This window comes from Orycteropus afer, unplaced genomic scaffold (genome assembly GCF_000298275.1).
Source record: "Orycteropus afer afer isolate SDZICR_OR568_19922 unplaced genomic scaffold, OryAfe1.0 scaffold00032, whole genome shotgun sequence".
In the NCBI taxonomy this organism is placed as follows: domain Eukaryota; kingdom Metazoa; phylum Chordata; class Mammalia; order Tubulidentata; family Orycteropodidae; genus Orycteropus; species Orycteropus afer.
In genome coordinates this window covers 7,395,641-7,405,322 of record NW_006921619.1, presented here as the reverse complement: position 1 = coordinate 7,405,322, position 9,682 = coordinate 7,395,641, and the positions used below count along the sequence as shown (strand labels likewise).

At 36.9% G+C, this 9,682-nt stretch overlaps 1 protein-coding gene across 1 annotated transcript in view; it reads right to left on the bottom strand.

Moving 5' to 3' along the window:
* The window catches only part of VPS8 (VPS8 subunit of CORVET complex), a 439,537-nt gene that overhangs the window by 354,217 nt on the left and 75,638 nt on the right, over positions 1-9,682 (bottom strand). The window contains exons 13-17 of the mRNA XM_007936030.1: positions 8,121-8,195; positions 6,843-6,878; positions 5,512-5,602; positions 5,038-5,084; positions 4,004-4,093 (exon numbers count right to left, since the gene is read on the bottom strand). Coding sequence (XP_007934221.1) covers positions 4,004-4,093; positions 5,038-5,084; positions 5,512-5,602; positions 6,843-6,878; positions 8,121-8,195 — 339 coding nt within the window. The remainder of the gene's footprint in view (positions 1-4,003; positions 4,094-5,037; positions 5,085-5,511; positions 5,603-6,842; positions 6,879-8,120; positions 8,196-9,682) is intronic.

Genomic DNA, 9,682 nt, shown 5'->3' with positions numbered 1-9,682 from the left:
TCATGGAAGAAGTGCAGCTGGAATGCTCCTTAGAAGCAAGAATGGCCAAACTTCATCTCACCTACTTTTGGTCATGTTGTCAGAAGGGACTATTCTCTGGAGAAGTATATCATACTTGGTAAAAGAGAGGGTCAGTGAAAAAGGGGAAGGCCCTCAACAAGATGGACTGACATAGTAGCTGCAACAATAGGCTCAAGTATTACAAGGATTGTGAAGATGGCACACAACTGGGAAGTGCTTTGTTCTGTGGTACACAGTAGGGTCACTATGAGTTGGAGACAGCTTGCTGACACCTTACTGTATAACAACCACAGTCATGAAATTTTTATTCAAATCAGTGATAAAAAAGCCATTTAGATATGGGCTCCTTTGGATGTGAAAGAGCCCTAAGATGTAATTAATACTAAGCTATCAAAGAATACTTTTTGAATAGGGATGTTTATCTAGCTGCAAATCTCTATAGATCTTGACAATAATGGAAAAGTTAGATTGTTAGGTCATAGGCATTCCATTAATATACTGACCTCATATTCCTTTCAAAAAGACAATTATATAAGTTTAACATGGTTGTTTTAAGGTCAACTCATAGAAAACGCTCACAAGCCACACTGGGGTTATCTACCAATAACTTCATAAATCTAATCTTCTTTTAAAAAAAAAAAACACTTTAAGAGTCAACTTATTTCATTATTTTATGATAACACTTAAAACAGTAGTTTTGTGGCCAACTATACATGCGTTTCACTCACACTAATGGGCTAAAGAGGACCTTCTCCAGAGAAAATTGTCCTCCTGAGTGAAGTAAATTGTGTCTCTCCAGCCTAGGCATCCATGCTTAATCAAGTGTGCCTTATTTGAAAATTGATCCAAAGTTACTCACAAATTATTAACAGTGGCTCAGACTGTTTCCAAGTTCCAAAAGTATCTTGGGTTATAATTACAATGGGTCTGAATAATGATAAAGCAACTGTAAGTCACATATGTTGCACTTCAGCTTTTTTCTTTAATATATTAACCTGCACTTTTCCACTTTAAAGGCCATTCTCTGTGCTGATGAAACGGAAGCAAAATAAGTAGTGTTCTTTAGTGTAGTACAGAGCCCAACTGCCTAGATTCAAATCCTAGCTCTGTCGTTCACTAACTATGTGACCTGGAATAAGTTATTTATCCTCTCCCTGCCTCAATCTCATTTATAAATGCAAATAATAGTATCTACCTAAGGGAGCTGTAAGAATTAAATATGTGTAAAGGGTTTTTAACAGTGCCTGCCATGCAGGAAGCACTTAACATTTTAAGTGTTTGCTATAATAATAATTGGTCATCTATTAAAATCTCCCCTCTCACCCATCATCTCCTGGCACTTACTCTGAAAATAAAGGTACAACACAATGGTTAAGACATGGGCTTTGGAATCAGAGAGACCTAGATTTGAGACCTGGCTCCACCATCTGCCAGCAATTTTACCCTGGAAAGTTACTTAGCCTCTCTAAGCCTAGGTTTCCTCATTTATAAAAATGGAAATAAAAGCAGGATCTATCTCATGAGATGTTGTGAGAATTAAATAAAAATGAACGTCAAGCACCTTGCATGGTACCTGACACACAGTACACACTCGGTGAATCGTCGTCAAAATTCTTTTTGTGTGTGTTTGTGTGTGTGTGCTCCTTAGTATTTTGGTAGACACAATCTGGATTTATATCATTATCCTTTCTGACAGTCGTACAGGTTCATGATGCTTTTGGCACACATCTCTCTCCATCTTTTGTTCCTTGCTTTGCAGATAGTTTTTTAATATTCTTCTACCCTTCCTATCTTTGTTTGTAGTTATTATGTCAAACTTTGAGAGTTTCCTGTTCTTTGTGAACATATTTGGGGGAGGGGAGCTGCATCTATTAGATTGTGCTTGTATTTCCTCCGAAATAATTGCTTTCTAAAATACAGGATTCGTGCTCAGTGTTTTTTATCATTATTACAATCTGAAAATATTTTTTCTCTTAAGAGTCTAATCTCTTCTATTTACCCAATTATTGGTAAAAATCAATCAATCAATAAATAAAATAATACTTCTCATGCCATTGTTTCCTTTACCTTCCTATCATACTAAGTCATTAATAAATCAAACAAAAATTTTGATCAGCTACTCTTTTTAGAAGAATGACACTTCTAGCAGATAGTTAGGTGATTAAAAAAAAAAAAAACATTACCACTGTAGATACTCTATAAGTTTTGTAATCAGTATTAGAAGCCATCATCTACAATCACTGTCAACTGAGCTTCTATAGTATTTTTTCCATGAGAACATTACTTTTGTTCCTTTCTTCTTCTATAAATAATTTCAAAAGCTCTCTACCATGTTTCCCCTGTTGCTGTTGCTGTTGCTGTTGCTGTTATGTGGAGTCGGATCCGATTCGTAGTGACCCCTCCTTGGGTTTCCGAGGCAGCATCACTATGGAAGTAGATTGCCTAACCTTCCCTCCAAGGAGTGGTTGGTGGGTTTGAACCGCCAGCCTTCTGATTAGCAGTCAAGTGCTTTAAGTACTATGCTACCAGAGCTACTCATGGTTCCCATAGCGTGGTGGTTTCTATATCACACACACACATACCCTCAGCCATTCCCACCTTCCCTATTAGGTATTTCTTTTCAACAAAGTATTCCTTCCAGTGATCACAGCTCTGTCATGAATACCACTGCACCAACTCCTGGTGATAGGTATTCACATTAAAATATTAAGTTTTCTTTGTATCTGTACTCAGTATTTGTATACAAAAATATTCATAGACACAGTATTATTCCCAGTTTTGTGCCCAAATACTTTCTCTCTGCTATGTTTTCTTCCTAAGTTATCTATCTGAATAATTTTATCCAGGCTATTTGTTTTTCTCTACTGATAAGTTTAATGAGCTTGCATCCAAACAGAGCAGCAGAAGTTACTCTGCCAGAAGGTCAGTAATGTGGCATTAAAAAGCCCAGTGCAGGAAACCAAATCCTCCTCTGATACCATGCAATTGTTACTTGCCTTATCTACCTTTGTCTTCTAAAGTTATGTGCATCAAATGGAGATTTAAAAAAAAAAAAAAAATTATGAGCTATGCCTGCTCTTCAGAATTTCAAAACCTCTAGATTTCTTCTAAATATTTCAGTTAATACACACAAGAAAAAATTATTCTGACCTCACTGTAAACTTTAAGATCACAGGGATCACATATACAAATTTACAGCCTAGTTCCCAGTGCCTAGTACATATCAGACCAGAGATAAACTACGGCCCAAGGGCCAAATCCTTCCCATAACCTATTTCTACATGGCCAAGAAGCAAAGAATGATTTTTACATTTGGTCGTTTTAAAAAGAGTTTGTTGAATCCTGTATTAGACACTCAAATATTTGTTAAAAGAAGGAAAGAAATTCTATGGGTAGGCAGGACGAAACAGACTTGCAGCAAATATAATTAGAAATCTTCAAATAGAAAACACACATAATTCTGAGCAGGTATTTAAACCATTCTTTGGCTTCTATTTTGATTGAGTTCCAAGATAAGCTAAAGGTGTTTCATTAGCATATTTATAGATCATATTTTTTGTACCTGATCTATCCTTGAGTCACAGTTGCTCCTGGAAGAGCTAAATATAAATCTTGGTAGTATACCTCTTCTCCAACTAGCTGGCAGCTGTGCTAACATAAACGTCAGTCATTAGCAAGGTATCACTGTAAGGTGTCAATTTACAGGTCTGTGTCCTCATATATAAATCCTTCCTTTCCACATAGCACTAAGCAGCACAGGTAACATTCCACAACATTTTACTTACCAGTTCCCATGGGAATTAACACTTGTTGCTCAAAAATTTAATCATTTAAAATGTTCCACAACCTCTGCAACAAAATGTCATTTACTGAAAAATGTGTAACCAAAACAATAATGTCATACTTAATACGAAAGTTCTATGAAAGTGCTGTATTAGACCTGTTCATACCAATGTGACCAGACGCACATGCAAAGGTATACCTGAAAATGCTGCTCCATCACCTGGATTTTTCCCTGGTCTGGACACTTTTTCAGAGCTCGATCTGCATAATGGAATAGGATTTCTACCATCTGTAAGGAAAAGAGCCTTATATAGAAATTAAAATAGATCTTAAAAGTCTTTCAGTATTTAATATATTACAGTGGTGGTCCACCTAAATAATACAGAATCAGGCTTTCCTATTATATCAAAAATATAATTTAAAAATTTGTAGCTTTCTTTTGTCTTTTTTTTTTCAGCCCCAAGGCTAGTACTAATTTTCTAATTCTTCCTAAGACATATTCCAGGGCTCTAGACTATGGCATATATAGTGAGTATATTGCTCAGAAAATGAAAAACTAAAATTAAGATCTTTAATGATTCTTTGCTATTGGCCTTTCCCTAAAGAGCACAGATAGTCATTCTTTCTGGCAGATTCTGGGCAAATCACACATGAGTCTAAGCATAGCCAATTTCTTCTCATGTTTTCTAAATGTTTATACTAGCTTGGAATATAACTTTTTACCAAAGCATTTACACAGTTTAAAAAAATGTAAAGGAAAGAAAAAGTGAGGATGACTACAGTAAATTACTTTGACCGAGTCTAGAGCAGGAAGACAAGGAAAGCATTAACCCTTTCTGCTACCTCCAGAAGCAAACACATTTGCAAATATGTAATTATTCATAATACATAATCAGTTTATAAAAACTAACAAATGTCAACTTTTTATGGCCATGATTAGTTCAGAAATTGTCCAGATCCATGGTTTTTCCTCCTCTTCCTTTCTGCTGCCTATCTTTTGGCCATTTTGTTACTCTATCATCCTCATAAGACAGTGAACAAGAAAAAAAAAAAAAGAAGAGATAAAAAGGAACTTAAAAAGCATTCGAGACAACACCAGGGAATTATAACTGACTTTTTGATATCTACTCTCCCCTCGACTGTAGCCACTTATCTAAAAATGCTCAAAGATATTAGCAAATAATCAAGGCAAATCTATACTTAGTTTAGAAAAGACCCTAATAAAAAACTCACGCGGTCTGCAACAATAGCTTTTCGCTTACTGGCATCCCCTGATAATCCTGCAGAGAAGGAAAATCCAGCACAAAACAGAGGTTAGTCCACATCTTCAAAAGTGAAACTGTATTCCAATCTTCTATTCACAGCTTGTGCTAACAATATATATAATTATCACAACGCTTAGGTATCAAAACGTTTGATAATATGCCTTAATAGAAGCTACCTGACATCTAGTGAACCAGAAAGTGTATAAATGTACTTCTCTTTTGTTCTGATAGTAACTTTTCCTTGTGAAATTAAATAATTTAAAAAGTGACATTTTAAGTTAAACCCTACATTTATTAGTCACCTTCTGCAATGAAAGTCTGCAAGATGTGTTTATAAAACAGTTCAACACTCAGCTAAAAGTGCTCTATGAATGATTAGTAGTATTCATTCTCTCTGTTCTAAAAGGACAGCCTCTACTACATAGGAATTCTGTTGACTTACCTACAACTGCTTTTGCTTTTCCTTCATGGAAAGACCAGGCAAGAGCCAAGGCTTCAGTGTGACAATCTTGTTTCAGGAGATGATCCACTCTCTAAAATGAATGAATGAAAGAGCTAGACTCCTTTATCTGACCGGTAACCAGTCAGAATTCCTATTCTATCTAATATTTTTCCAGAACTTTCTGTTTAGTAGCTAAAATTATTCTAATAAACACATGAATAACTCACTTCCAAGAAAAACAATTTCTTAAAACCTGAGACTGTATAGAGGGCCACAGGTAGCCAGCCATATGGCATAAATATGAAAGAGGGGAAGAGCCAACAGAAATGTCATGGTGTTTATCACAACATCCATTCACCCCCTCCTCCTCAGTAATGAACCCTGAGACTACTTGAGACAATATTATACCAGTTAAAGGACATTTCTAAGAGTCCCTTTAACCAGTCTGGTCAATGTGACCAAGTTTTGGCAATAGTGTGTTTGATATTTCTCAGATGTCACCTTAACAGAGAGGGGGCAGGCCTTTTATCCTTTCCTCCTTCCTGGAATATGGATTTAACAGCTAGTACTCCAGCAGGGAGCTCTGGTAGCATAGTGCCTAAGGCACTTGACTGCTAACCAGAAGGCTGGCGGTTCAAACCCACCAGCCACTCCTCGGAAGGAAGGTTTGGCAATCTACTTCTGTAGTGATAGGGCCTCGGAAACCCAAAGAGGGGTCGCTATGAGTCAGGTCTGACTCGATGGCACATAACAACAACAACAACTCCAGCAGGTATACTGTACCATAAATGACCTTGCAATTAGAATCCACATACAGTGATAGAGGAACAGGATAGTACTAAACACCATGGAGCTGCCAGACTAGCCACAGACTGCCTTCTTCTAGATTGCTTTTATGTGAGCGAGGTATTTTGTTTAAGCCACTTGTTATTTTGAATTTTCTGGTATGTTGTTGTTGTTGTTGTTATGTGCCGTCGAGTCGGCCCCAACTCATAGCGACCCCTCCTTGGGTTTCCAAGGCAGTATCACTACGGAAGTAGGATTGCCCAACCTTCCTTCGGAGGATTGGCTGGTGGGTTTGAACCGCCAGCCGTCTGGTTAGCAGGCAAGTGTCTTAGCCATTATGCTACCAGAGTTATAGGCAGTCAAATTTAATTCTAACTTATACAGTTTTATCATATCAAGTTCCTAAGGGCTGGAATGGTTTTGATGTACAGTTCTGAAATTAAGAAGCATATATCCTAATAATCGTTTTTCTGCAACATCCAAGCAGAAACGTTAAGATGTTATCAATTCGGCAGCTCTAACATATAAAATTACTTTGAACTCACCTCTCTCCAGCTCCTCAGCATCATCACATAAACAGACTGGAAAATAAGAAAAAAGAAATTAAAATGCACATCTTTAACTGAATTGTTTAGGAGACATATTTGATCCAATCCCATACCCTATTTTTATAGCCTCTTTAATTAAGTAAAAACATTTCACTCCATAGTTAGAAGTATATCTTAAAATATTACAAAAGGTCTTCAAGGGCCATATTAAAGAGTAAATCAAACATACATTTAAAGACCAGTAACTCCACATTCCAAGAAGGAATTACGTCTACAAGGAATAAGGAAAGCCCAAGTTCATCTCATGGTATTGACTTGGTAGTATTTTGGTTCTATTTTAATAATGAAAAATTACTTCTCCATATTAGGTTTAAAAAACAAAAAAGGTACACATGAACAAACGCATATATAAAAACTTCCTATTTCAGCAATTCTGTTCTAAGTCAAATGCCTCAATCAATGCATTTTAATGTATCCTAAGCTGAACTAAGGTTGTCTAGGTGGTACAAACAGTTCAATGTTTGGTTACTAACTAAAAGGTTAGTAGTTCCAGTCCACCCAAACAAGCCTCAGAAGAAAGCCTATAATCTGCTTCTGAAAGGTCACAGCCAATGAAAATCTATAGAGTGTGGTTCTACTCTGACACACATAGGGTTGCCACAGCTGGAATCAACCAACAGTAACTGGTGGTTTTTTGATTTTTTAAACTGATCTAAGCTAAAGGCTATCTTAATGTCATGACAACTATACATGATAAGCTTTCTCCCTGGTCATGAAACAGAAATGTGAAAGATTATGAAATCACATTACTGAACTGAGAAGAAAAAATTCTATTACTCAGAACCGAAACCAAAGTAAAAATATGTCTAAAAATGAGGGAAAGAAATTAAGTAGCTAAAAATCACAAGTACTTAACCCCTAAACAAACCTGGTGGCACAGTGGTTAAAGCACTCAGGGCAAACCAAAAGGTCAGCATTGTGAACCCATCAGCTGCTCCATAGGAGAAAGATGTGGCAGTCTGCTTCCATAAGGATTACAGGCTTAGAAACCCTATTAGGTAGTTCTACTCTGTCCTACAGGATCATTATGAGTCAGAATCAACTGGATGGCAGTGGGTTTTTGGTTTAACCCTTAAGAGTTTTGGATTATCGTTGATCAATATCCACTTCACAATACACAGCCCTCTTTACTAGCAAACCTCCTTCAGTTCTGACTACACTCACACACTCACACACACACACACACACACAGAGGGTCACAGATTGAAAGCTTACTTTTGTCCCCAAGTAAAAGATCTGACCACCATAGCTACTAATGGATTGATAACAAGCCTTCTCTCCAACCAATGCCTGTAAAAAAAGAAAAAAGAAAAAAAAAAAGTGAAAATTACATGCATTGGAAGTCTCATTAAGTTGTAAAGAATGTCAGTTACAACAACACCATTTTAGGTCAGTGTAGTTTCATGCCATACATGAGTGGAGAAAAGATGTCAATCAAGTGCCAGTCTGATAGTGGAAGTGGCAGAAAAGACAATGTGTAAAAAGTAATTCTGTGCTTACATATGGCCTTTTTATATTTCAGAATAATGTGGAAAATAAATATGCCAACTTTTAAATCAAAAGGAAAACTGTTGCAACCTGCTCATTATTGGATGACAGGCAATTATTGCTTCTGGCAAAGAATAGGGCTAAATGAAAATGGTACTTCTAAGTTCTTTCAAATAAATAACAACATATAACGAACAAACAAACCACTGCCGCAGAGTCGGATCTGACTCATAGCCACCCATCCTTGGGTTTCTGAGATTGTATCACTAGGGAAGTAGATTGCCCAACCTTCCTTCTCATGAGCGGCTGGTGAGTTTGAACCACCAGCCTTCTCATTAGCAGTTAAGTGCCTTAGGCACTACGCCACAAGAGCTCCCCAACATATAACACAAGAGGAAAAAAACAAAACAGCGTAAGATATGAGAGGCAGCACTCACCAACAAAATAGAAAAAAGACTTCCACTCAGATAAATCGAGGTTATAAATTTTGGCTCTGCCAATTACTGAGTATGATCTTAAATTCTAAAGCCTCTGACATTTTACATTGCCACTGTTTCCAATCCTCTTGAGTTTGGCTATCAATTACATGCAATGTATGAGATCTCTAAACCTAAAAAAGTTTCTCGATATCTTTGCCAACACTTGTTAGTGTCTTTTTTTTTTCAGTTACATCCACTGTGGTGTGTGTGAAGTGATATTCACTGTGGTTTAAATTTACATTTCCATAAGAAGCTCTGGTGGTGTAGTGCCTAAGGCATTTGACTGCTAAGCAGAAGGTTGGTGGTTCAAACTCATTAGCCACTCCGTGGAAGGAAGACTGGGCAATCTACTTCCATAAAGATATACTGCCTCAGAAACCCAAAAAGGATCACTATGAGTCAGAATCAATTTGATGGCAGTGAGTTTGGTTTGGTTGTTGTTTTTTTTTTTTTTTAATGACTAATGGTTTAACATCTTTCACAAGTCTATTAGCCATTCATATATCTTCTTTAGTGAAATAGCTAATCGAATCTTTTGCTTATTTTCAAAGGAGCCCTTGTGGTGCAGTGGTTAAGTGTTTGGCTGCTAACTAAACAGTTGGTGGTTCAAACCCAGCAGCTGCTCCATGGGAAGAAGATATAGCAGTCTGCTTATGTAAAGATTACAATTGTGAAACCCTATGGGGGCAGTTCTACTCTGTCCTATAGGGTCACTATGAGTCAGAACCTACTTGATAGCAACGGGTTTCTTTTTTAGGTGTTCATTAAATATGACTATTGTTTTTGTTGTTGTTGTTATGTGCCGTCGAG